We start from the raw sequence: 27,984 nt of genomic DNA, 5'->3' as shown, positions 1-27,984 counted from the left end.
CCAGCCTGGCCCCGCCACCGCCCGCCTCGGCACAACATGGCGATGCACAACAAGGCGGCGCCGCCGCAGATCCCGGACACCCGGCGGGAGCTGGCGGAGCTCGTGAAGCGGAAGCAGGAGCTGGCGGTGAGGGCTGGCACCGGGGGCGCCCGGGTTGGGGCCCCGTGCCTGCCTCCGCCTCCAGGATCCGGCCCCGCCGCGCCGCTCGTTACTCCGCCGGCGCAGCGCGGCGGCTGGGAGTCCGGCGGCCTGAGGACGGCTGCGCATTGCGCGGCCCGCCGGCGCCTCGGCCTCCCGGCCGTGCGCATCCGGAGCAGGGAGCCGGGGCCGGGGGCGGGGCGCGAAGCCGGGAGGGGGAGGGGGACTAGGCAGGTGGGGGCGTGGAGGAAGGATGGCGCCAGGGGGTGGGGGCTTCCGTGCGGGAGCCCTGGAGAGGAGAGTGTCCATGAGCTCTGCGGGGTGGGCGAGGGCGGGCGGGTCCACGATCTTTGAGGGATGGGGACCGGGCTTGTCGGCAGGCTGTAGGAGATTGGTTCGGGCTTGCCAGTGGGCTTTGGGGGGTGGGGTAGGAAACAGGTGTGGGAGGGGGACCCACACATCCAGGCAGGCCTTTGGAAGATGGAGGGGCGCATGTCCTTTTGGGGACTAGGAGTAGATTAGTTGGATGCGGTTTTTTTTTTTTTTTTTTTTTTTAATGCGTTACGCGGGCCTCTCACTGCTGTGGCCTCTCCCGTTGCGGAGGACAGGCTCCGGACGCGCAGGCTCAGCGGCCATGGCTCACGGGCCCAGCCGCTCCGCGGCATGTGGGATCCTCCCAGACCGGGGCACGAACCCGCGCCCCCTGCATCGGCAGGCGGACCCTCAACCACTGCGCCACCAGGGAAGCCCTGGATGCGGTTTTTGATGGGTAGGGTTGTGATGTATTTGGGAACATCTTAGAAGGTGACAGGCGAGGGGAAGCGGACTCAGTCTAGGGAATTAGGAATTGTGACACGCACCCGGGACCCCTTGCACCCTGGTGGCTAAGCCCTCCCTCCCCTTGCGTTTTGGCTTGGGCATCGGGAGGCCCATCTCACCTGAAGCTGCCCTTCCAGGTTTCCATAGCAACCGCAGCCCAGTGCCCGCGGCGTTTCGGAGCCTGCAGGGAGGGGAGCGAATTGGCTCTGGAAGGCTGATCACCCTTCCCTCTCCGGGTAGCAGTATCTTTTATGCGTGGGAGTAGAGACTGCTCATGTTCTTCCTCCGCCCAGGTTCTTGACAGCTGGGTTTCCACGAAGCCCCTGAGTACGTGCAAACTTTGGTATGGGTGTACATTTTAATGGGGACAGGCTCTTTCCATTCCATTTTATTCTTAAAGGGATCCAACAAGATGGGTCTAGACTGTCGTAGTCTGAAACAGCCTGCCCCTGCGCATGTCATCCTTCTTTCCGCAAGGCTGGCTCTGTATAGTTGAACTTGAGTTTATAAGTCTGATAGTAAGATTTCAGTTTGGTTAGGCTTAATGCTTGCACGTAGAAGGCATTAACCACTTCCTTGTTTTTCATCTCTCAGGAAACACTGGCAAACTTAGAGAGACAGATCTATGCTTTTGAAGGAAGCTACCTGGAAGACACTCAGATGTATGGCAACATTATTCGTGGCTGGGATCGGTATCTGACCAACCAAAAGTGAGTGTCGGAAGCCTGTAGTGTTTGTGTGGTGCCCTAGTAATATTTGTGTTTAAGGCTATGTATGTTGTTGGTAGTGACCTGGCAGGGAGACAGTAGTAAAGTGGGGTGGACAGAGGTCTGCACTTGAGCTTGAACTCTGGCTCAGCCACTGCCTCACTGAGTAACCCTGGACAAATCCTACATCTGTATAGTAGAGGAAATCTGGCCAGTGGCACAGGGCTGTGTGAGGCTTAAATGAAATGCAGCATATAATACCTTACACACCAGCACTGCTATCAGTGTTTTCTACATTTTAATCAGTCACGAGTCACACCCTCACAAGGTTTGCCATACCTGTGTGCCAACTGTACCACGGTTTATTTAGTAATATTATTCTTGAAAACTTTCTAAATTTTTTGAAAATCTAGAGAAAAATTGAAAGAATAGTTTGTGATCTCTTGATACCCTTCACTAGCATTTACCAGTTGTTAACTTGTTACCACATTTGCTTTCCTCTCTTTTTTCCCTTTCTATAATATGTATTAATACACACACCTATAGCTACACTTAAAAATTTTTTTAAATTTGAAATAATTATAGATACACAGGGAGTTGCAAAAACAGTACAGTTTTCCCCAATGGTTGGGTTTTATGTAACCATATAGTACAATAACAAAACCAGGAAATTGACATTGGTATAATGTGTATATGTAGTTCTGTCATTTTTTCATGTGGGTAGATTCCTGTAACCACCACTGCAATCAAGATACAGAGCTTTTCCATCATCACAAAGATCTCCCTCATGCTACCCCTTTGTAGTTATATCTCCCCTTTCTCCCATACATATATGTATATATATTTTTTGCTAAACCATTTAAAAGTTGAAAGCAGATATCATGACATTTGCCCCAAATTATGTCAGCAGGTACCTCCTAAGAATAAGAACATCTTTCTTACGTAACCAACAATTATCATGCCTGGAAAATGAGCACTACATTAATAGCATTATGTAATATACAGTCTTTATTCATATTTCCCTAAGTGTTCCTAAAATGCATTGCTATCTTGTTTTGAACCAGTGAGTGTTTGTGCATTGCATTTGGCTGTTGTGTCTCCTTTAGTCTCTTAATTTAGGAGCTTCCCACCCTTTTTGGTGGTAAGGTTGTTTATGACGTTGTCTTGTAGAGTGTCCCAATTCCAGGTTTTTCTTAGTGACTTCATGAGAGATCCTTTAAATATTTTTGGCAAAAATGTTGCATTAGTGATTTGTGTACCTCTTGTTGTTTACCTCTGTTTTATCAGGAGGCACATAATGACAGATTACCCCATTATTGGTGCTGCTAAGTTTGATCATACGATTTCACCATTGTAAAAGTGATTTTTTTCTCTTTGTAATTAACAAGTGATTTCGGAGGTTATACATTTTATTTATTTTTATTTTTTAAGATTTATTTATTATTTATTTATTTATTTTATTTATCTTTGGCTGTGTCGGGTCTTAGTTGTGGCACACGGGATCTTTCATTGCGGTGCTCGGGCTCTTCGTTGCGGCGTGTGGGCTTCTCTCTAGCTGCAGCGCTCTGGCTTCTCTGTAGTTGTGGTGTGCAGGTTTTTCTCTTTCTAGTTGTGGCGCACGTGGGCTCCAGGGTGCATAAGGGCTCTCTAGTTGAGGTGTGCAAGCTCAGTAGTTTTAGCACGCAGGCTTAGTTGCCCCACGGCATGTGGGATCTTAATTCCCTGACCAGGGATCGAGCCCACGTCCCCTGCGTTGTAAGGTGGATTCTTTACTACTGGACCACTAGGGAAGGAAGTCCCTGGAAGTTATACTTTTTAGGCAGTGTGATTATACTGCTCACCCCAATTTTTGTCATTGGTTTTAGTATCCATTGTTGATTATCTGAATTAGTTATTATAATGGAGGTTGCAAAATGATGATTCTAATTTTACTGTTCCTTTTACATTTATTACTGGCATTTTGAAAGAAGAGTCTTCCCTTTTTATCTTCTTTCCCTTTCATTCTCTCTTTCTCTCTCTTTAGAATCACTGTAGATGCATGGATTTAAAAAAAAAAACAGCGTATTGGGATCTAGTACTGTCACTTTGTAAAGGTTTATTTTATTTTTTAGTATAAATTAATTTATTGAAATCTATGCAAAGAAGTGCACAGATCATAAGTGTTTAGCTCACTGACTTTTCACAATGCTAACACACCCATCATTATCCTTTTTGATGCTTAGTTTGTCCCAAACGTGGCCAGAGGGAGCCTCCTCAGGCTGATTCCTTTGTACTTTTTTTTTTTTTTTATCTTTTAGTAACTTTATTTATTTTATTTATTTATTTTTGACTGTGTTGGTCTTCGTTGCTGCGCACGGGCTTTTCTCTAGTCACTGCGAGCGGGGGCTACTCTTTGTTGTGGTGCGCGGGCTTCTCATTGCGGAGGCATCTCTCCTTGCAGAGCACGGGCTCTAGGTGCTTGGGCTTCGGTAGTTGTGTCGTGTGGGCTCAGGAGTTGTGGCTCGCGGGCTCTAGAGAGCAGGCTTAGTAGTTGTGGCGCATGGACTTAGTTGCCCCGCGGCATGTGGGATCTTCCCGGACCAGGGCTCGAACCCGTGTCCCCTGCATTGGCAGGCGGATTCTTAACAACTACGCCACCAAGGAGGTCCCATCCTTGTCCTTTTCTTGTCTCAGACCTGGTATCAGTCATTTCACTAAGGAACTCTGGTTCTTTCTTTAAGTTATTTATTTATTTAGTTAGTTAGTTATTTTTAGCTGTGTTGGGTCTTCGTTGCTGCACGCGGGCTTTCTCTAGTTGCAGTGAGCGGGGGCTACTCTTTGTTGCGGTGCGCGGGCCTCTCATTGCAGTGGCTTCTCTTGTTGCAGAGCATGGGCTCTAGGCACACAGCCTTCAGTAGTTGTGGCACGCGGGCTTCAGTAGTTGTGGCTCGCGGGCTCTAGAGCGCAGGCTCAGTAGTTGTGGCGCATGGGCTCAATTGCTCTGTGGCATGTGGGATCTCCCCGGACCAGGGATCGAACCTGTGTCCCCTGCATCGGCAGGCAGATTCTTATCCACGGTGCCACCAGGGAAGCCCTTTAAGTTTTTTAAACTAAGATTATTTAACAGAGATACTTCATAGCACTAGTCTGTGCTAGATGTTTTTAATAATAGGCATTAAAATAAATACATATTAAATGAAAATGATTGTGAACCTAAAGCTAAAGTAATCTCATGTGTCACAGTGGACCACATACCGTCCATTGGAAAACATTGCTGTCTACATAGGCATTCAGCATGCAGGTCATTTTGGTCAATCCAAGTGGTGTGGAGGCATTTCTGTATGGAACTTGGTAATTTAAAAAACAAAGAGTTCCTTACATTTGTCCTGGTGTGTCCTCAGCTTGAGCCACAGACATAGCTTGGTGCTTATAATGAGTTTCTTGTGTGTGTTTTAGAAACTCCAATAGCAAAAACGATAGAAGGAACCGGAAGTTTAAGGAAGCAGAGCGGCTCTTCAGTAAATCCTCAGTTACTTCAGCAGCTGTAAGTGAGGCGGGGGGATCTTTCTGTGGCCCATTGTTAAGGAAGACCTCCGTTAAGTTTCTGTGAGTTTTCTCTTTCCTGTCCATCTGTGAGTTGGTTGTCTCTTTCCTTTCTGTCTGTGAGTGCTTTCCTGAGATCTGTGGTAATTTTTATAGTAACTGGTGGTTTTCTCTTTTAGGCAGTAAGTGCATTGGCAGGAGTTCAGGACCAGCTCATTGAAAAGAGTAAGTTTATCTTTTTACTTTTTCATCAGTTTATTTTTAAGCTACCATCGCCTCTATATTTAATTGCTATCCAACGGTGTATCTGAAGACTGCATCTCTTGTTCTTGCCTCTTCTTTCTAGAAGTTGGGAGCCCTTTTGGGTATCCTTAATCATGTCTTTCTTTGGGGGAAGAAACTACCGTGTCCTTCCTGCCTTTTCAGTCACATGAAGGTTGACTTCACCTGTTCAAAGACACAGAGATATGTCTTCACTCCTGTTGAGTCTTAGGGAATTTTTTAAAGTTAAAAAAACCCTTTTATCATGGAAAATTTCAGACATATCTAATAAATCCTCATGTACCCAATTTAATAATTCTTAGGAAATTCTGATCCCATGAACAGAATGTACCTGTGTGTTCTTAAATTTAAAATGGAGAGCAGGTAGTATTTACTTTGTAGAGAAATTGTATCATTCTCTGTATGTAAGCCATACAGTCTAACTCCTTTCTAATTTCTAGTGATGGGACTTAGAACTGCAGGTTTATCTTGCTGTATCAGACTCTATGTAGCTGTATTGGATGCTCTCCCTGTGGGTCGGGTCACTCTGAAACACACCCTGCTTTTTGTATTGTGGCTGGGTATTTTCACATGGCATATCTTGTCGTGGGATCAAGTTGTCTTATTTGCATTACCAGGGCAGTGGTTTGAGGAGAAGGGATTTTGGTAGTATGGGAATTAGAACTACTCAGTGACTTCAGTTATTATCTCCATGTACAGATTTCTGAATCTTTAGCCCTATCCCTAACTCCTTGCCTGAGCTTTAGTCATGCATTTCTAGAAAATTCTAGAAAATGTCTTCTAGACATTTCCACTCAGATGGTCAGACTCAAACATTTTGTCTAAAACTGAGCTGTTCTCTTTCCTTCAAAATGTGCCTAGTTGTTTTGTTTCACAGGACTTCTGTTCTCCGTCCTTCAAAACTTTGTAGGCAGCTTTGACTCCTCTCTGCCAGCCTAATTAGTTGGACCAAGTCCTTTTGATTTTTTCTTTCATTATGACTGTCAGTTAAATCTTATTTCTTCTCCATTAATACCACTTCTAGAATGTAGAGCCATTTCATCTGCTTTGTGGAGTAGCAAGACTGGTTAAGAACATTCTGGACCTCACTCCTGTGAGCTGCGATGGAATGATGTCTGACTCCTCAGTTTTCACAAGAGCCTATTATCCTGCCCCAGGCTTAGCGGATAGTTTAGTATATGGCTCTGTATCTAATTACCCACACAGAAGGGGTGCGCCTAGATACTGGTCAGGAAGACTCCTAAAGCCACTGCTCAGCAGCTTGACTTGAGACAAGTACTGATGTATTGAAGATTTTCTGGAGCATGTGGAGGCCATCCATCCCCTAAGATCTTCCCCCTGGATTGAGCCCCATTTCTGGAATATATCATATTGGTATTCCTTGGTCTTCCCTATAAAGTTGCACTTAGTTGCACTAAGTAACATTTTGGTCCTGTAAAATGTGTCACTCTGTTAGGACGTTGCAAACGTTTATTATCATTACTAATTATTCTCTCCTTTAGGAATAGTTGTTTTCCCTGAACGACTAGTTGGTTTTTACTGAAAACCTGGTAATTAACTGTTTCCCTTTTTGTATGGGCGCTAAAATGCTTAAAGCCAAATTTGAGGTTCCTCTCTAGAAAGCAAATAGGAACTTATAGCATGTGTTTGGGGAATGAATCTTAGTACTACATCCAGGTTACTTTCTTCTTCTGTTCCTCTTTGCTTTACTTATCCCATTTTAAATTTATTTTATTGGATTTCATTCTTTTAATTTATCTAGCTTGGGTTTCATTGGACTTCATGAAACTATGGTTTGGTATTTTTTTATCAGTTCTGGAAAATTCCCAGCTGTTACCTCTTCAGATACTGTGTTTGCTCCATGCTCTCTCTCTTCTCCTGGTACTCTGGTTAAATGTAAGTTAAACCTTCTCTCTCATTGCATCCTTTATGTCTTTTATTATCTTTTCTATATCTTCTTTTTTGTCTCTGTGCTGCATTATGGGTATTTTTTTTTTCTGACCTACCCATTCACTAATTCTCTTTTCAGTTGAGTCTGATTTACTGTTAAACCTTCCCTTGATTTTTAAATCTTTTATTATACTTAAAAAAAATTTTTTTTGGCCATGCTGAGTGGCATGTGGGATCTTAGTTCCCTAACCGGGGATCAGCCCACACCCGCTGCATTAGAAGTGTGGAGTCTTAACCACTGAACCAACAGAGAAGTCCTATTACTACATTTTTAATTTCCAGAAATTCTACTTAACTACTTAAAAAATCTGCTGTGATTTATATATATATATATATATATATATATATATATATATATATATATATATATTTTTTTTTTTTTTTTTTAATTTTTGGCTGTGTTGGGTCCTCGTTGCTGTGCGTGGGCTTTCTCCAGCTGCGGTGAGCAGGGGCCACTCTTCGTTGCGGAGCATGGGCTCTAGGCGCGAGGGCCCCAGCAGTTGTGGCACGTGGGCTCAGTAGTTGTGGCTCGCGGGCTCCAGAGCACAGGCCCAGCAGCCGTGGCTCATGGGCCTAGCTGCTCCACGGCATGTGGAATCCTCCTGGACCAGGGCTCGAACCTGTGTCCCCTGCATTGGCAGGTGGATTCGCAACCACTGCACCACCAGGGAAGCCCCTGCTATGTGGTTTTTTAGGACCTTTCTTTGCAGTTGTTTTCATACTTGCCTTTTACTTTTTTTAAAAAATAAATTTATTTATTTATTTATTTGTTTTTGGCTGCATTGGGTCTTTGTTGTTGGGTCTTAGTTTTTGCGTGCGGGCTTTCTCTAGTTGCGGCGAGCGAGGGCTACTCTTAGTTGTGGTGCGCGGGCTTCTCATTGCAGTGGCTTCTCTTGTTGCACAGCTTGGGCTCTAGGTGCGTAGCTTCAGTATTTGTCACACGGGCTCAGTAGTTGTGGCTCTCGGGCTCTAGAGCACAGGCTCAGTAGTTATGGCGCATGGGCTTAGTTGCCCCGCGGCATGTGGGATCTTCCCAGACCGGGGCTCAAACCCATGTCCCCAGCATTGGCAGGCAGATTCTCAACCACCGCGCCATCCGTGAAGTCCCTACTTCTTTAAGTATAGTAAGCATAGGTTTTCTGTATTTAATTTCAGTTTCTGAAGTCTTTAAGAGCCTCTTTCTGTTTGTTGTTTCTGCTGTTGTATCACTCATGAAATCTAACTTCCCTGTGTGCTTGTTGGTTATCTTTGACTGTGTACTTCTGTTCACTATAGTTAAAAGTATTTGTAGAATAATTTGACGGCTGGGATGAAGGTGCTGTCTTCCAGAGAAGACCTATGTTTGCTTCTGCTAGGACTGCTTCGACCAAGTTCAAGGCTTGAAGGTCCCCCAAAGATCCAAGCTTTAATTCCAAGAGCGGAATGAGGAATGGTCTGCTTTGCCTTTCACTCTTTTTTTTCCTTTGTACAGGGTCTTTCCGTTGTCTCAGAATGTTTTGTGGAATGACTCCTGTGTTTTTGATCTTTGGTGGCAATGAAGAAAACAACCCTTTCTCTTAGATTTTGTACTTGTCTGTTCTCAGATCTCAAGGATTCTGGAGTTTTGCACTGTTCTGAAATTTTCCTCAAAAAATGCACTACTTTTGCTTCCTTTGGCTTCTTATGTACCTACCCTAGAATGAGAATGGATTGGCATGGTCCCAAAGGGGAATTTTATGCTAATTAGTGAGGCATTGTATATTTTTCTAAAAAGAATAAAGTGAAAGAAAAACAAAGCAGGCAGATTTTCCCAGGCCAGGTCTCAAACCCATGGCTCCTGTAAAGGATCAGCAGTCTCACCTGTTTGTTTTACTGGCCTTCTCTGAAGCTTTCATCAAAGCAAACCCCTCCAGCATCTACATCATTGCACAGGTAAGTGGACAGCTGCGTGAGCATTGTTCTGGGTGTCTTCCTTTCTGCCTTTAAACGTTTCGTGCTGATCAGGAGTCACTGCTGCGGCACTATTCAGTAGCTGGTCCTTTAAGTAGAGCATCTCATTTGTAGCTGTATTTAACTTAAAATTTGACGTTATTTGCGCTAAGAATGAGTCGCTCAGTTTTATGTCAGTGAGAGGCAAACTCGTGTGTCTTTTCATGGTGGCAGCAGCAATTGATCGACTGACTTGCTGCTGTACCTTGATATGTTGTAACCCAGTCCTCTTGCTGTCACTTCTCTTCTGCTTCCGTGAGCCGAGGGAGGAAATGATTATTACTTTGTGCTCTCACTTTGTACATTAACAGTGTTTAATCTAGTCTCCCCAGCTCCAGTCCCTCTTATAAACCGCTTCTAGCCTAATCTTAAAGCACGTGTTTGCACAGAGAACTCAATACACGTTAGTTGTTTGGTGTTACTTCCCTGTTCCGAAACTCTGGATGCCTTCATCTTGTTATGTCCTGCTAGCAGCTGTTTTACTGCAAATAACCCTGACTGATTGCTTGGAATTTGACTTATGTGTTTTTAGATCTCAAAGATGTTGAGATTTCAACACTTACTGTGTTCCAGACACTAAGCAAACACTTTACATTATCTCATTTAATCCCTAAAGCTACTTCTTGAGGATAGGGAACATGGCTGTAGCCCCAAGCATCTAGCCCAGTATCTCGTCCATAAGAGATACTCAAGACGTGAGAGAAAGAATTCCTATTTTACAGACGGGGAAACAGGCTCAGAAAGATTAAGCAACAAGTCAGTTTTCTTAACATCCCCTCATATTGTCCCCCGTGTTAGATCCCCTAGCCTGACAGTTATGACTCCGCTCAACCTGTCATTCCATTTCACCTGTCATTTCTCAAGCTCTCTGTTTAAAAGGTGTTGTTTGATTTATTTGTCCCAAATACCTTGTGTTTTCTCACCTCTGCACTGTTTTGCATGTGCTATTTTTTGTATTTATTTTGGCTCTCATTTTTCAAGGTCCAGTTTAAATTCCACCCCCTCAGTGAAGCTTTTCCTGAATAATCCGCTCTTTCTTCTCTGACTCCCATAATACTTAGTATCCATGTCAGCCCTTCGGGACGTCGGTTACTGCCTGGACTCTATTCATAGACCTTTGATTTGACTTCCGCTGCTTTGTTTGTGTTTGCGTGTGTGCGTGTGTACACGTGTACCCACTTTATAGAATATGACCAATTCATCCATCCATTTACTCAGAACTCCCATAGCAGCTGGCCCCAAATGAGTAAATAGTTGGTTTTTCTCCTCGGTGTATTTGAGTAGAATTGCAACATAGAGAAAATTTGCCGTATCTAACTTGCCTTCCTTACTTGTTTCCCACCTTTTTAGTTAACCCTTCTCTCCCCTGTGCCCAGCCCCTCCTCAGTGAGTCCTGTGTCCCTTCTGCAGTCCTGTCTGTGATGCAAAGCTTTTGTGACTGCATGCCCTGTCGGCCTGCTCCTTCCCTGACCAGTGCCTCCACCATTTGCATTTTCAGAGATGACATTTTTTATCTGAATAAATAGGATTAAGTATGGCAGAGGAAGGCTGTCCTGACCATACTTCTGTATCTTAGACTCATCTTTTTATATTTTGTTAGATTTCTTTTTAACTTTTCAACCCTTGTGAGGGTTGTATGTATTAATATATCTGAAGTGTGTACAGCGGTGCCTGGCTTAGGGTAAGGACTGTCTGTGTCAGCTGTTGTTAGCATCTTGCAGTCTTATTTATTTATTTTTTATAAATTTATTTTAATTTTGGCCACGTTGGGTCTTTGTTGCTGCGCGTGGGCTTTCTCTAGTTGCGGCGAGCGGGGGCTACTCTTGGTTGTGGTGCGCGGGCTGCTCATTGCAGTGGCTTCTCTTGTTGAGGAGCACGGGCTCTAGGCACGCTGGCCTCAGTAGTTGTGGCACATGGGCTCAGTAGTTGTGGTGCACGGGCTTAGTTGCTCTGCAGCATGTGGGATCCTCCCGGACCAGGGCTTGAACCCGTGTCCCCCGCATTGGTAGGCGGATTCTTAACCACTGCGCCACCAGGGAAGCCCTATTTCTTTCTTCCTTTATTTGGCTGCGTCGGGTCTTAGTTGCCACACGTGAGATCTTTATTGCGGCATGCAGAATCTTTTTTGTTGCGGCACGCAGACTCTTCATTGTGGCGCGCAGGCTTTCTCTAGTTTCGGTGAGCGGGGGCTACTCTTGGTTGCAGTGCGCAGGCTTCTCACTGCGGTGGCTTCTCTTGTTGCGGAGCACGGGCTCTAGGCATGCGGGCTCAGTAGTTGTGGCGCACGGGCTTAGTTGCTTTGCGGCATGTGGGGTCTTCCCGGACCAGGGCTCGAACCCACGTCCCCTGCATTGGCAGATGGATTCTTAACCACTGCGCCACATGAAGTCCCGCATTCTTTTCAAAAGCCAGAAAATACCCCCTAGTCTGGTTGTTCCTCCTCTGTTGATGAATATTCCCATCATCTCCCTTTTCGCCCACTATGAACAGTGTCACAGTAAACATCCTTGTACCCATAGCTTTTTTGCAGTGGAGTTTTAATTTCTGTATGACAGTATCCCAGAAGTGGCACTACTGTGTCAAAGAATGATTTTCATAGATACAGCCCAGTACTTTCTGTGGTATGAAGGGAAATGTATATTTGGTCTTTGTCCCCTCTCCTGGCACACAGCTCCTAAAACTCTTGGACTCTCCAGAATATTAAGAATGACTAGCATGGGACTTCCCTGGTGGCACAGTGGTTAAGAATCCGCCTGCCAATGCAGAGGACATGGGTTCGAGCCCTGGTCCAGGAAGATCCCACATGCCGTGGAGCAACTAAGCCCATGCGCCACAGCTACTGAGCCCGCGCTGTAGAGCCTGCGAGCCACAACTACTGAGCCCACGTGCGACAACTACTGAAGCCCACTTGCCTAGAGCCTGTGCTCCGCAACAGGAGAAGCCACTGCAATGAGAAGCCCGCGCACCGCAATGAAGAGTAGACCCCACTCGCTGCAACTAGAGAAAGCCCGTGCACAGCAATGAAGACGCAACACAGCCAAAAATAAATAAATAAATACATAAATAAATTTTAAAGAAAAAGAATGGCTAGCATGCAAAAGAGTAGTCTTTTGTATGCTAATGAGATGACTGGTGGCTGTGTCCACTGCCCCTCCCTCTCCCACAGATAGCATCAGATGGGGGCTGGTCACCCAAAAGACCAGTCCTTGACTAGAAGTTTGGAACTTTCAGCCTTAACCCTGAAACCTCCAGGGAGGGGAAAGGGACTGGAGATTGAGCTCATCACCAATGGCTAGTGACTTAATTAGTCATGCCTGCGTAATGAAACTTCCGTAAAAACCCCTAAATGATGGAGTTTCTGTTGGTGAACATGGTGCAGTGCTGGGAAGGTTCCCAGCCCAGAGAAGGCAGGGAAGCTCCACGCTCCTCCCCATACCTTGCCCTGTGTGTCTCTTCCATTTGCCTGTTTCTGAGTTGTATCCTTTGTCATAAAGCATGTTCCTGATGCCAGCAGATTATTGACCCTGAGGAGGGGGTTGTGGTACCCCTGGTTTATGACTGGTCTGTTGGATGTCTGGGAGGCCCAGGACTGGTGACTGGTGTCTGAAGTAGGGGGTACTCTTGTGGGACTGAGCCCTTAAATTGTGGGTTCTGCCCTGACTCCAGTAGTTAGTGTCAGAATTAAATTCAAGTGTTGGTGTCTGGGCAATCAGGGAATTGGTTGTTGATGTTGGAAAACACCCTGGACTTTGCAAAAAGAGTCTTGCCATTCCCATTCTTAAAAGCATACCTTGGGAGGGCCTGTTACAGATACATTGGGGTAAAATAAGGGGGAAAAAGATTACGTTTAAACTCTTTCATTAGAGTGAATTTTTAATCTACGCAAATACAGACAAAACAATGAATCCCTGTGTACCCATCACACTGCCCCCAAACCATCACACTGTGGCCAGTCCTGTCCTATCCACACCCTACCTGCTCTCACCTCCACCCCCTGTATTATGTTGAAAAATCTCAGAAATCTACCCCCGTTCCTTGTATACATATTCTAGTATGTTGGGGTTTAAAAAAATTTTTTTTTAATTTATTTTTGGCTGCGTTGGGTCTTTATTGCTGCACGCAGGCTTTCTCTAGTCGCGGTGAGCAGGGGCTACTCTTCGTTGCGGTGCGCGGGCTTCTCTTGTTGCAGAGCACGGGCTCTAGGCGCGCGGGCCTCAGTAGTTGCAGCGCACGGGCTCAGTAGTTGCGGCTCGCGGGCTCAGTAGTTGTGGCACACGGGCTTGGTTGCTCCACGGCATGTGGGATCTTCCCAGACCAGGGCTCGAACCCGTGTCGCCTGTATTGGCAGGCGGATTCTTAACCACTGCACCACCAGGGGAGTCCAGAGCTACAGATTTTTAAGTGCACAGTACAATAGTCTTAACTGTACAGAGTTGCACTGCAGATCTCTAGGACTTAATTGTCTTGCATGACTGAAACTTTATACTCATCAAACAGCAACTCCCCCCTCCCCGCCCAAGCCACTGGCAACCACCATTCTACTTTCTGCTTCTGTGAGTTTGACTGTTTTAGATACCTCATAGAACTGGAATCACGCAGTATTTGTTTTTCTGTGACTGGCTTATTTCACTTAGCATAACGTCCTCCAGGTTCATCCATTGTTGTGGCATATGACAGGATTTCCTTCTTTTTAAGGCTGAATAATATATTCCATTGTTATGTATATACCACATTTTCTTTTTTAAAAATAAATTTATTTATTTATTTTATTTTTGGCTGCGTTGGGTCCTTGTTGCGCATGGGCTTTCTTTTAGTTGCGGCGAACAGGGACTACTCTTCGTTGCGGTGCGCTGGCTTCTCATTGCAGTGGCTTCTCTTGTTGCGAGCACGGGCTCTAGGCACATGGGCCTCAGTAGTTGTGGCAGTCGGGCTCAGTAGTTGTGGCTTGCAGGCTCAGCAGCTGTGGCACCCGGGCTTAGTTGCTCCGTGGCATGTGGGATCTTCCCAGACCAGAGCTCGAACCCGTGTCCCCTGCATTGGTAGGCAGATTCTTTTTTTTTTTTTTTTTTTTTTTTTTTTTTAATTTATTTTTGCTGTGTTGGGTCTTCGTTTCTGTGCGAGGGCTTTCTCTAGTTGTGGCAAGCGGGGGCCACTCTTCATCGCGGTGCGCGGGCCTCTCACTATCGCGGCCTCTCTTGTTGCGGAGCACAGGCTCCAGACGCGCAGGCTCAGTAGTTGTGGCTCACGGGCCTAGTTGCTCTGCGGCATGTGGGATCCTCCCAGACCAGGGCTCGAACCCGTGTCCCCTGCATTAGCAGGCAGATTCTTAACCACTGCGCCACCAGGGAAGCCCTACCACAGTTTCTTTATCCGTTCATCTATTGACAGACATTTAAGTCGTTTCCACATTTGGGCTATTGGATAATGCTGCAATGAACATAGGAATGCGGATATCTCTTCAAGATCCTGATTTCAGTTCTTTTGGATAAATACCCATAAGTGGGGTTACTGGATCATATGGTAGTTATATAAATGATAGGCCCTTTACACTATGATCACACTTAAAAACTCCCAAACAGAGCATGTATTAGCACTGCATTTCTTTCTAATGCTGAATAATACAGGCATACTTTGTTTTATCGCACTTTGCAGAGACTGCATTTTTTACAGATTGAATGTTTGTGGCAACCCTGTGCTATCAGATGATGGTTAGCATTTTTTAGCAATAATACATTTTTAAATTAAGGTATGCACATTTTTTTAGACATAATGCTGTTGCACACTTAATAGACTCAGTATAGTGTAAACATAACTTTTATATGCACTGGGAAACCAAAAAATTTGTGTAACTCACATTATTTTGATCCTCGCTTTATTGTGGTGGTCTAGAACCAAATCCACAATGTCTCCGAGCTGTGCCTATATTCCATTGCATGGATAGACCACATTTTATTTATGCATTCATCAGTTGATGGACATTTTGCTGCCGTGAATAATACTTCCGTGAACATTTATGACCAGTTTTGTGTGAACGTGTTATCATTTCTCTTGGATACATACTCAGGAGTGGAATTGCTGGTGGTTTGTTAACTCAGTGTTTAATCTTTTGAGGAGCTGCCAAAGTGTCTTCCAAGTTGGCTGTACAATTTATATTCCCATCAGCAGTGTTTGAAGGTTCTAGTTTCTCCACATCTTCACCAACACTTGTTACTGTTTGTCTTTCCATTATAGTTACCCTAGTGGGTAGGCAGTGCTGTCTCATTGTAGTCTTGACTTGCATTTCCCTAATGGCTAATGATGTTGTACATCTTCTCCTGTGCTTATTGGCTGTTTGTATATCTTCTTCTGAGAAATGTCTATTCAAATCCATTGCTGATCTTTTAAAAATTTTTTTGTCTTTTTATTATTGAGTTCTTTATGTATTCTGGATACAAGTCTTTATCAGATATATGATGTGCAAATATTTTCTCCCATTCTGTGGGTTGTGATTTGTTTTTCTTTTTTTTTTCTAGTTAGCATCGGTTTATAACATATAAGTTTGATATGTACAACATTATACTTTGACTTCTGTATATACTACAGTGTTCTCACCACCAAAAGTTTAGTTTCCATCTGTCACCATATAGCTGACCCCCTTTGCCCGTTTTGCCCTCACCTCACCCCTGTGGGTTGTTTTACTTTTTGGGTGATATTTGCAGTTCACGAGTTTTACATACATGATATAGTTCACTATACATATTTTTTCTTTTGTCATGCTTGCTTTTGTGGTCTTATCTAAGAAACCATTGCCTAATCCAATAGATTCTAGGAGTTTTATAGCTCCTACATTTAGGTCTCTGATCCATTTTGAGTTAATTTTTGTATATGGTATGAGATAGGGTTCCAATTTCATTCTTTTGCATGTGGATATCCAGTTATCCAGTTATTTTAGCCATAAAGAGAAACGAAACTGAGTTATCTGTAGTGAGGTGGATGGACCTAGAGTCTGTCATACAGAGTGAAGTGACTCAGAAAGAGAAAAACAAATACCGTATGCTAACACATATATATGGAATCTAAAAAAAAAACACAATCGCTCTGAAGAACCTAGGGGCAGGACAGGATTAAAGATGCAGACGTAGAGAATGGACTTGAGGACATGGGGAGGGGGAAGGGTAAGCTGGGACGAAGTGAGAGAGTGGCATTGACATATATACACTACCAAACGTAAAATAGATAGCTAGTGGGAAGCAGCCGCATAGCACAGGGAGACCAGCTCGGTGCTTTGTGACCACCTAGAGGGGTGGGATAGGGAGGGTGGGAGGGAGATGCAAGAGGGAGGAGATATGGGGATACATGTATATGTATAGCTGATTCACTTTGTTATAAAGCAGAAACTAACACACTATTGTAAAGCAATTATACTCCAATAAAGATGTTAAAAATAAATAAAATTGGGAATATCTGTCAGCTGAAGGGTATTATTACCACTTTTAAAATAATGTTCTTAAGGCTTCTCAGAGTAACTTAGGTAATGGGGCTTTTCTCCTCCTGGGCCCTTTTTCTTGATGGAAAGTCAGGATTCCCATGTGGTCTGGGGAAGGAACCAGGGCCAGCTGTAGGATGTTTTCCCAAGGTCATCTCTCACCTCCCGAAGACCTATGTAATGTTTTTGATAATGCTTCTTGTGTAATTATTAATCCCATTAGCATATTCTTGTTTAAATAACTTTTATGTAGCGAGGTTATCTTGATTGTATGGTCTAATCTCCCAGCCATCCTTAGGTCTGTTGCCTCTGGTTACATTGTTTCAGATTACAGGTTTCTCGGGAACTCTGGTAACTTTGTATGTATCTTCCTGTCAGTTAGAACATATGGTCCTTGAGGGTAGGAAACAAGTCTTTTTCTATGTGTTAGTGCTCAGAAAATCTTTCCTGACTGATGGACAAACTGCCTGAGGAGTACTGATGATGCTTTGGGGGACTTGTGTTTATTCCCTCCAGGGGAGCCAGGAAGTGGGACGGAAAGTGATACTTCTCCAGACTTCCACAATCAGGAAAATGAGCCCAGCCAGGAGGATCCTGAGGATCTGGATGGATCTGTGCAGGGAGTGAAACCTCAGAAGGCTGCTTCTTCTACTTCCTCAGGGAGTCATCATAGCAGCCATAAAAAACGAAAGAATAAAAACCGGCACAGGTCAGTGGTAGGGACCACCTTTCCCCACCCCCTATGCCCCCACCCTATCCCCACCCACCTAGAGCTTCCGTGACCATTGCTGTGAAGGGACTTTAATAGAATAAACATTCTTCAGGATTGGTGTGGTCTTTCTGTTGCTGATGGGAAGAAATTCATTTGGTCCAAGTGAAACAGGCTGATTTTTCTCTAAGGGAGGAATTGGTGGGCATTAGAGGAACTGTGAAGGAAGACATCCTTCTCAGTGTTTCTAGTGTAGAAGAATTTGATTCCATAAAACTTTTGTTTAATACAGTGAATTTGAAATCCTTTCAGAAGAGAAAAAGGGAAATAGAAACGGAATCTGTGTACTAGTGTTTGGAAAATGCCACTAGCATGTGTGGGGAAGCTGAAAAGTGGGATATAAGTCTTCTGCTCCTAACCTTGATCCCTGCCTGTTCTTATTCCCTGGAGGATGGACAGAACTGATCTGATAGTGCCTTTATGCTTTTTATTTTTTATTTTTATTTTTCGGTACGCGGGCCTCTCACTGCTGCGGCCTCTCCCGCTGCGGAGCACAGGCTCCGGACGTGCAGGCTCAGCGGCCATGGCTCACGGGCCCAGCCGCTCCGCGGCACGTGGGATCTTCCCGGACCGGGGCACGAACCCGTGTCCCCTGCATCGGCAGACGGACTCCCAACCACTGCGCCACCAGGGAAGCCCCCTTTATGCTTTTTAAATACAAGTTTTTTGATTGCTTATGATTTCTCTGTTTTTATATATCTTTGTAAAATGCTGATTTCAGTATCAGAGGAACAATACAAGGGCTATAAGATACGAGAGCACCTTCCTAGATAATGTTTGTTCACTGTGTGTTTTTGCAGTGCCTAATGAGATAGGAATCACATCAGTGGGCAGAGAGGTCAGGTGCCACCCAGAGAGGATTTTAGCATTCGCTCTCCTTGGGGTTTATATGATGATGCCAGGGCCTGTTAGCTCAGATAATTGGAAATTATACAGCTGAACTCAGAGAGGGTAATGCAGTAGTTTCTAGAGGAAGGGATGGCCTCAAACCTTCTTCTGGGAGGTTTGAAAACCAGATATCCACCAGGTTGGCTTTTGTCCTGCTCCTCTTAGGAGCCTGCATGCTGAGGAGATGAAAGGGGGCGTGCAAGGAATGGGTGGGCTTCCCTGTGCCAGTCAGTTTGCTTCTGGGCTGGGTTGTCCCACAGAACATTCCCTCAGGCACCCAGGATATTATAGTTGTTACCTTTGCCAGATGTGGCATACAGGGATAATACAGAATTAACTCTAACGGGTTTAAGCCTCCTTGGCATCAAGTGATTCTTTAATTCTTTTAAGAGTTTTTCTTGTCAATGGTGGTGGTGGTTTTTAGACCCAGAAATAGTATATCCTCCAGATAGTGACTAAGGGCTGCAGCCTAACATTTTTCCGCACACCGGAAATCACCACGCCAATCTCATAAGTGCAGTAAGAGAGAGCAAAAATTATCTCTCTCTCTCTCTCTTTTTTTTTTTGGTAAGGCTACAGCTTATTTAATCGCTGTGACAGGACTGACGCTAGTTTATCATAAACAGCAGAGATCCATACTCTTAAAAATATTTTTTTAAATTGTCAAGATAAAAGGGTCATGCTCTGTGTTGCTTTCGTTAAGTTTATACCAGTGTCATTTTAAATGGGATAATTATTTTCCTGTTTCAGAGTAGAGGAGGGGTAAATTCCTTGAAAGTTTCTGGGACACTTTCTCCATTCCTGGTACACTAGGCTCTATTGATAGCTGTTGTTTATTTCAGGTAATACCTTATTTTCCTTAATGATAGGATCAGCTGATAAAAGGGAATTAGACATTGAACTTAATTTTCTTCTTGCAGATTAATCCTACCGTTTGCTCTCCCGGCCCTAGGAACTAACTCCTTCCAGAAAAATACTAGGATTTAAAAAGATATTTGATGTTAGTTATTGCCTTCACAATGGGGCTTTCTGTTTGGAAAGCAGGATCCTTTGGTGTTCCCCAGGTTCAGTATCCTCCTGGGTTTCTCCGTTGGCCTTAGGGCCTCACCTGCCCTGAGGGAGGATACTGGAGCTGATTTGCCTTCTTTCTGGAGAAAATAGGTTTATTAGCACACCTTCTCAGATTCCTGCCATCTTTAGTCAGGAATTGTGTCTGGCCCAAACCCTTCGCCCCTGACTAATGTCTTAGTGGGTCTGACTGATTGGGGGATGGGGGCGGGGGAGCACTTTGTCTACACACGTTTGTAACTTTGCTCCCAGTACAGTGTCGTTTCTCCTTCAATGTACCACACCCCATATTGTCAGATAAAAGTCAACAGTAAATTATTTCAACAAAAGTCTGAATACCCACCATGTGTAAGACACTGTTTAGTGATGAGTAAAGCAAAGTGGAAATAAATAAGTACCCTAGCAAAAAGGGAAGAACTTTGAATTTGTCCTCTTTAGGAATATAAAAATCTATCAAATAATTTTTAGCATTCATAAATGATCACAAGATTCTAAAGTCTTACCTTTTACGTGATATCTGAACGATAAGTCCCAGTGTCTTTAAAGAAAAATGTTGAAATCGGTATAACCTTATAGCTGCTCTTACAGGTTTTTGATACTGTACCAAGCTCTAGAATTCTCAGTAGTTTGTGACGTTTTCATGAAGTAGGTACAGTCTACTTCTTTAATTTCTGAACAAAGTTAAGTTAGGCTGAAAGTTAAATTTCTGACAGTTCCTGGTTTGTACACTTACTGTATACTTTTCCCAAATGTCCGAAGTGAAACTGTTGCATAAAGGTTATTGAAGTTAAGCTTTCTTCCAGCTTCACTCTTGCAAACATTGGCTAGGAGGAAATACAGCCGTTTTGCGTATTGTTTTACCTCCTGTCTACAGTCTGAAAGGCTCTGGAGCCAGCCAAGGAACTGGTGTCGTGCCCCTGGTTAACATTTGCTTTGGAGGTCTGCCCAGCCCATGGTCTGTTAGCGGTGATGGCCCGAAACGGCCTTCTCCTTTAGGCTGCTCTCCCATCTGGACCCTTACGGCTTGGGTGCTTGTGGATGTCAACTTCCCTTTGTTTCAGTAGGCGCACTGCAGACTTCGGCGTTCCCTGATTGTAGCCCTGACATAAACCGTTAACTGCTCTCACCAGTTCAGGGGCAGAGTCATATGGCTGTGTGGGTTTTGGAATTAGACTCTGATTCGACCCCTGGCTTCTAGCATGAATGCAGAGAAAAGGAGTACCATGTTTGGACATGCTTAAATATAAAACCCGAGTTAGAAATTGCAAAATGTTTTTTATTTTCAAAACTGTATGATATTTTTATCTTTCATTTTAGTGAAAGTGTATTATGCCGAGTTGTTGGTACGGTCTTCAAAGCACTTTTCATTACGTCACTAAACCCTTTGTTCTCTATTTCTTCTAAATGCCCCTGTTTATTTTTCATTATAATTAAATATTTTAAAAGTTCTAACTCTGAATCTGGTAGTTAATAGAAGGCCTGCGGGTGTCTAGTTTTCTAATGAAATAACTTTTCTTTTTATAGTCTGTTCTTCTGATATGAAATCCATTGAGGGAAGGGAATCTCCCAACCACAGAACCTTTGGTGCTTTGATGTCTGAAACTTTGTGTCTTAAGATTCTTAAAAGTGATTTTGTTTCTACAAATCTTGCTAGGGTGGCTAATCAACTAATTTATTCAATTAGGATATTAATTTCTATTGCTTTCTTCCTTTCAAATGCTGCCCCTCAGCCCGTCTGGCATGTTTGATTATGACTTTGAGTAAGTTTGATTTGAATTAGTATTTGTGCTGTGTTGTTTAGTGTGTAGAGACAAATATGCCTTTTTGAGACCTTTCTAACCCATAGTTTATCTGTTTAATTGTAGGTATGTATATTAGGTTAGGCTGGGAAGTTTTTTTTAAAAACAGAAAAACGTGATGGAGGTAACATTTTATTTAATAACTTAAGCAAAATTAAGTAAACTTCACTTTTATGCATTTTAATTTCTTTAAAAATAGATAACCTTTACTTTGATTAATATTTAAATTGATATCCTGGCTTTGCTTCATAAGGAGATTGATAGTTTAAGATCTTGATGTTTTGCTCTGGAAAGATTTAAAAATTGAAATTTGTTGAATTTCTTTTGTGTTTCATGTCCAGGAATACAAACTCCTAGTCTCTTTCCTGTTCTTAATCACTCAGTGTCTCAGTGATTATCAGCAACATAGTTGCAGAGCTAACACATTAACGTAGAGCATGCCCTCTTAACCCAAGCTCTTTAACGTGTAATTTTGGAATAATTTTTAAAAATTGTACGACTCTTATAACTGCTATAGTGTATTTCTTTTTGAGTCATCTAAGTTTACCTTGTGGCAAGAGTATGTGCTCATGTTTTTAATAAATACTTGCTTAATAATATCTGGGTAAACAACTAAATATGACATAGTCTAATGAAGAATGTGGATTTTACTTAACCAAATAGCCTTTGTTATAGCTTGTGCCCTATGCAGTAGCTGATTCTTGGACCCGTTTTCTGTAAATTAAAATGCAAATATCTTTTATCTTTCCTATCACAGGATTGATCTGAAGTTAAACAAAAAACCACGAGCTGTAAGTATCAGCCAGACCATTTCAGAGAGGCTGGTGATTTTCGTAGACGGTTAGAAAAACGTATTTGTCTTCAGAGCTTGAGTGTTCCTAACCTGGGGTCACAGTTCTTGTTTTAAAGTCTGGGGTATCCATCTGGATGTGCTTTGACTTTTAGGTTTGTGTACTCTCTTTATATTTTGGAGAGAGAAAGGCTCACACAGTTTTTCCTGAAGAAAAATTCCCTTTGATTAAATAATGAACTGTTAATACTACCCCTCCTCACCACCCCCATGCCTCTGACTGGTGAGTTCTCAGGTCTAATAAGGCAGAATTGATGTTTCTGTCCCTTTGTGGACTCAGAAGACAAGCCATTTTCGATGTGAAATATTGTCTGTCATATTTGAAGTAGAATCTTTGGCTACAGAGCAATAGCCTAGCAGGGTTGTTGGTGAGAATTTATCAATGTTCTGCTGAGAATAAGTTGGGACTTCTGTTTTTCTCTCTTCAGGATTATTAGAAGACTCATTAGTGCAGAAGCGTCCAGGCTATAGAGCCCTGCTTCCCTCCTCCGACCTCACAAAGATAAACACCCCTCACCTGGCTGCGTGGCCATCCATCTCTGCTTTCCCAGACCTGGTGCCTGTGACTCTGAGTAGTTTGTTCTGAAATGTGGTGACAAACAAAGTCATTTCTGTAAGACCATATTGGAGCATTTATTTTGTGTCATTTTCAGTAACAATTGCAGGACGACCCAAGACATTGTTTTAATCCCAGCAAGTTGCTAAGTGTGCATTTCTCCGTTTTTGGAACCAATGTCTCCCCCGTCAAACTGGCTGGCACCAGCCTCATCTGTGATGCGCATCGAGAAATGTTCTCTAGGTTTGTTTTACGCTGAACGTAGAACAAGTCACATTTCAGAGGGAGGCTGTAAATATCTGGCGTTTTCTTATTTTGTTTGTGTTTTATCGTTTTTCTATGATTGTTTTTACCATCTTATTTGCTTTGGGGACTTTTTGTAATGCCATTATACAGCTCATACCTTCCTGCTGACATATCTGATCATCTCTTTCGTGCAGTTGCCAATATTCTTAACTGAAAGTAATTTGGTTTACCATAAATAAAATGGGGACTTGGCTTTTTGTTTCTTTGCAGAGGGAAGGTAAAGAGTGTTTATTTAATAATTACCTATCTTAAATCTTTTTGAGTTGGAAGCAGTTTCATGTTCAAGGAACAGGAAAAACTGAAACACATGAGTTGAAATGAGTCCTTTTAAAATAGGTATTTTTATTCTTTTGTATAAATAAAATTTCACAGGCTTTGACTTCTCATCCTTCACCTTTAAACTTGAGATTGTTTTTTCACTTACTTATTCGTATCATGCCTTACGGAAATCTCTTTCTCCATCTTTTCTCTCTCTTTGATGGTATTTGCCTGATTAAGTATTGCTCTAAAAATGACTAAGGCAAATGGAAAGGCTCTAAATTGTGCCCAAAGCTGATAACGCCTGGAGTCCTTGAGCAAAGTGAATGACAGGATCACCGAGAGGCCGCGATGCCCAGCAAATGCCCCTTCCTTTCAGGGTGGATGGGCTGAGGAGTCTGTTGATGGTTGTTACCTGCCTCTGGAGCAGCGGCCATCCACCTTGGCTGCACACTGGAATCACCTGGGATGCTTAAAAAAATACCAGTGCCTGGGTCGCACTCCCCAAGACTCTGACTCGGGTACAGCCTAGTATTGGGGATATTCGTTCGAAGAGTCCCTGGCATTCTGACAAGAAACCAAGTTGAGAACCACTGCATTAGGAGACTGGATTGTTCGATTTAAATCCTATGTCATGAATCAGTCTAAGGGATATGCTGTGGGGCCTCACCTTTCCTTTGACTCTATTTAGTCATAAATACTTATCTCCATACCTTTGTTAGAAAAAATATGTTCCATTTGTGGCAGTATTGGTAGAGCTGAAATATGGATGGCGTCTATTATCAAAACACGTCTACCTTGTCAGATGTGCAAAAGCTTCCTCTTGTTCTCAAATAAACTTTTTTTTTTTTTTTTGACTCTGTGGCTATTTAGATGTCTTTGCCTATGTCTTTGGTAGCAGAACTTCAGGGGTTTTTTAAGGAATTAGTTTCTTATATAGATTGTTCCTTAAAAACAAAACAAAACTAAAGACAATGGAAACCAGAAGCTTTCTGTATCCTTTTTTGTCAGTCTCCTTTCCCGGGAGGGAAGGATGGGATCCCGGTGGTTTCCTTAACTCTGAGGACAGCACACAGCAAACCTGAAGATATTTCTGACTCTCACAGTTTGACTTTTGCTAGAGATAGAGTAGGACTACTCTTAAAAAGATATATTATTAAAAGCATATCTATGTGTATGAATACCTCTATTATGTGTAATCATGGTTAGAGACATGCTTGCTTTATACATACTTTCTCTATAAAGTTTAATCATTGATTAGGAGACCTCACAACTTTCCTGTAAGTTGGCCAGACATACTGGAGATACAAGAGTCTTGAGAGATCACTTAGGTTCCCTGTGTTGGGCTGGTTTAGGAAAAAACGCCGGGAGATCCCTGCCTACCATACTTGTGATATTTGCAACGTTGGCTATCAGCTAAGCTTAAGTTTGCTTGAGTTTAACAGAGGATAAGGTTATGACCTTGATCAAGTTATTGATTAGAGGGACAACCATCCTAGTGGAGGAACACGTGTATTTAGGTAGCAGTTGCCCTCACAGTTCCTATCTGTGACACTTGGTGGAGGTGGTCTGCTGGGTGGCCTGTGTCCTCCCATCTTAGCTGCCCCCACCAGTGACCCCTGCCCTGGAACGGCTGCCAGGACCACTGAGAAGGTACTGCCTTCGCCAGCTTGGTTGGGTTTGGAATAGTACTTGGCTTCCGGTCTTTAACCTTCTCATCTCTAAGATGCGGATAGGTTGTCCTTTGCTCCTTTTGGTAGTTACAAGATATTAAAAAAAAAATCCAGGCACTGTATGTCTTATCCTGGGAGGATGGTGCCTGTATAGAGCTTCCTAGGGAGTCTCAAGTACCCTCTTCCAGGAGATGAGGAAATAGCTCAAAGTGCTCTAAACACCATCAGACCCTAAAAGTTGAACACAGAGAATGGGAACAACCCACAAAGCAGGAGGTGAGAAGCCATTTGGGGCCCAGGGGAGAGACGGAGGGAGGTGTTGTGAATTTGGACAGGGCTAGTGAGGGTTGAGAGCATGGCCTGTCGAAGCTGCTGTCCCCATCTTGGGGGCCTTCGGAGTGCTGTAGGAAATTGATCCATAATTAGGTTAAACGTTTACCCTATGATGGAGTTCATTCTCTTTGCTTAGAAGAAAATCCCTTGCTGTGAAAGAGGAGGGAGCAGGCGTTAGCATTATTTCCGACTCCAAGATTGAGCCTTTGGGTGCTGGGGTCATGTAAGTACCCTGTAAGTATGTATTCTAAAGAGAGTATTCTTGGCTTCTTGACCTGTGTGCTAAGTAAGGGAACTGAAACAAGTATTAAATGGCCTAAGCTTGAGAGCAGTAAGTATGCTGTTTTGAAACACTGTGTGACTTAGTTTTTGCTTTTATTCTGACTCCTCTGCCCCTTAGCCTTACTCCAAATTACTGAGGCATCATTACACTTAAAAAACTCACATCGGGGGCTTCCCTGGTGGCGCAGTGGTTGGGAGTCCGCCTGCCGATGCAGGGGACGCGGGTTCGTGCCCCGGTCCGGGAAGATCCCACACGCCGCGGAGCGGCTGGGCCCGTGAGCCATGGCCGCTGAGCCTGCGCGTCCGGAGCCTGTGCTCTGCAACGGGAGAGGCCACAGCAGTGAGAGGCCCGCGTACCGCAAAAAAAAAAAAAAAAAAAAAACAACTCCTCACATCGGAAGCCCGACTGGGGCTGCTGCACTGGGGGAGCAGGACTGCGCTCTGCACACATTTACTTCTCCCAGGCTGGGGTCGTATTGAGTCCCTGAGAGGGCGATGTGCCTGGAAGGTGCAGAGATAAGAAGAAGAAGGGGCTGAGGTTCTCATTCCTGTGTTAATCCAAATTAACATTATCAGGCCTGAATTTTATAAGTGGTAAGCTTCATGATTTGAAACAGTTTTCCTCACTGAGACGGGCTGTGGCGGAGTTGATTCTCATCCCCACTTCAAAGGCTGCTGGTCTCCAAGGGGAGGGGTTGGGGGCTGGGAAGAACACGGCAGGCCTTTGGTTTGTATTTACTTTCTGGCTCAGCCTTACTTAGTTCCTCACTTTGTGTTATATAATATGCAGAAATATTCATTCATTAGTACATGTAAGATAATTTGTAAGTAAATATTAGGTTGAACCACAAGCAGTCAACCATTTTGATCTTCCAAAATGGCAGTTATCATGGTTTAACAACACACACATGTTGGGGGCAGGTGTGCACCAACTTTTCACCATTCGTGTACAAGAATAAACATTAGCTGGGAATTCCCTGGCGGTCTCGTGCTTAGGACTCCGCACTTGCACTGCTGTGGGCCAGAGATTGATCCCTGGTTGGGGAACGAAGATGCCATAATCCGTGTGGTGCCAAAAGGAAAAAAAAGAATAAACATTAGAGACCCCTGGCCAATACAGCCCTCTTCAGATCCCCATCCCCACCCCCATAACTTATTTCTCTACCCAAGGGTGCTTTAAAATATCTAATCTGGGGCTTCCCTGGTGGCACAGTGGTTGAGAGTCCGCCTGCCGACGCAGGGAACGTGGGTTCGTGCCCCGGTCCGGGAAGATCCCACATGCCACGGAGCGGCTGGGCCCGTGAGCCATGGCCACTGAGCCTGCGCGTCCGGAGCCTGTGCTCTGCAACGGGAGAGGCCAGAGCAGTGAGAGGCCCGCGTACCGCAAAAAAAAAAAAAAAAAAAAAAGCTAATCTGAATAAGTAATACATGCAAGTGGCACTGAAGTGCGGTCAATGAAAAGTCAGTCCACCGGCCCCTCTGCTCCCAGTTGTCCTTCCCGGAGACAGTTTCTCGTGTATCCTTCCAGAAGAACCTTGTACACACGTATGTGTGTCTGTTACCGAAATGGGAGCATACTTTTTTCAGCTAGTAATATAGCTTAGAAAATGTTCTATAAATGCAGTGGCCTCGTTTCTGTTGGCTACCTGATACTCCCATTACATTTGTTACCAAAATCTATCTAACCCAGTCCTCTACTGATAGTGTTAATGTTATTTCCCATCTTTTGCTGTTTCAGACAGTGTTGTGGTGCATTACACACATCGTTTTGCAAACACAATGCTTCGCGGTGGGGTGGCTGAGCCAAAGGGTTGAAATACGTGGAACTCACTGTGACTTTATCTTCCATATCACTTTAAAAATAGGAATACAGGGACTTCCCTGGTGGCGCAGTGGTTAAGAATCTGCCCGCCAATGCAGGAGACACAGGTTCAATCCCTGGTCTGGGAAGATCCCACATGCTGCGGAGCAACTGAGTCTGCGAGCCACAACTACTGAGCCTGCGCGCCCTAGAGGCCGAGTGCCGCAACTACTGAAGCCCGCGTACCTAGAGCCCGTGTTCCACAGCAGGAGAGGCCACCGCAGTGAGAAGCCTGGGCACCGCCAAGAAGAGGAGCCCCCCCCCCCCCCCCGCTCGCCGCAACTAGAGAAAGCCCGCACTCAGCAACGAGGACCCAGTGCAGCCAAAAAAAAAAAAAAAAAAATACAAGTATTTCTTCCTCCTTTTCCTTTCCTCCCTATTTGTCCAGTTCCTGAGAATTTTTCTTGGGTAACTTGTTACCCAGAACAGTTGGAATTTTCTGGAACTCTAAACTTTGTAGGGTGGACTGTGACCTCTGGTGTTGCTTTCC

The 27,984-nt window shown here is 44.0% G+C and overlaps 1 protein-coding gene across 8 annotated transcripts; it reads left to right on the top strand.

The window, feature by feature from the left end:
- On the top strand, positions 1 to 27,818 carry MEAF6 (MYST/Esa1 associated factor 6). 8 transcript variants are annotated; one of them, XR_004351533.1, is made up of 8 exons: positions 1 to 126; positions 1,552 to 1,667; positions 5,100 to 5,187; positions 5,366 to 5,411; positions 17,368 to 17,560; positions 21,442 to 21,499; positions 22,133 to 22,166; positions 22,654 to 24,202. XR_004351533.1 is itself a non-coding variant. In XM_032643689.1 (7 exons), the coding sequence occupies exons 1-7, from the start codon at positions 37 to 39 to the stop codon at positions 22,660 to 22,662; spliced, it is 576 nt and encodes a 191-aa protein (XP_032499580.1). In that variant the 5' UTR covers positions 1 to 36; the 3' UTR covers positions 22,663 to 24,202. The 8 variants fall into 8 exon arrangements, 5 of the variants coding, with proteins under 5 accessions (XP_032499580.1, XP_032499591.1, XP_032499556.1 ...); XM_032643689.1 differs by lacking the exon at positions 21,442 to 21,499; XM_032643700.1 differs by having other exon boundaries at positions 22,133 to 24,202.
- Positions 27,819 to 27,984: the final 166 nt, after the last annotated feature.

Source organism: Phocoena sinus, chromosome 1 (genome assembly GCF_008692025.1).
Source record: "Phocoena sinus isolate mPhoSin1 chromosome 1, mPhoSin1.pri, whole genome shotgun sequence".
Taxonomy (NCBI): Eukaryota; Metazoa; Chordata; class Mammalia; order Artiodactyla; family Phocoenidae; genus Phocoena; species Phocoena sinus.
The sequence above is the reverse complement of the archived record's forward strand: the minus strand, read 5'-3'. Positions and strand labels throughout refer to the sequence as shown.

Bases quoted from the DNA above. Each gene is read 5' to 3' on its own strand.
- MEAF6 (XM_032643665.1), top strand. From the start codon at position 37: ATGGCGATGCACAACAAGGCGGCGCCGCCGCAGATCCCGGACACCCGG. The intron at 127-1,551 runs GTGAGGGCTGGC...TTCATCTCTCAG, and splicing joins AGCGGAAGCAGGAGCTGGCG to GAAACACTGGCAAACTTAGA. The intron at 5,412-17,367 runs GTAAGTTTATCT...TATTCCCTCCAG, and splicing joins GGACCAGCTCATTGAAAAGA to GGGAGCCAGGAAGTGGGACG.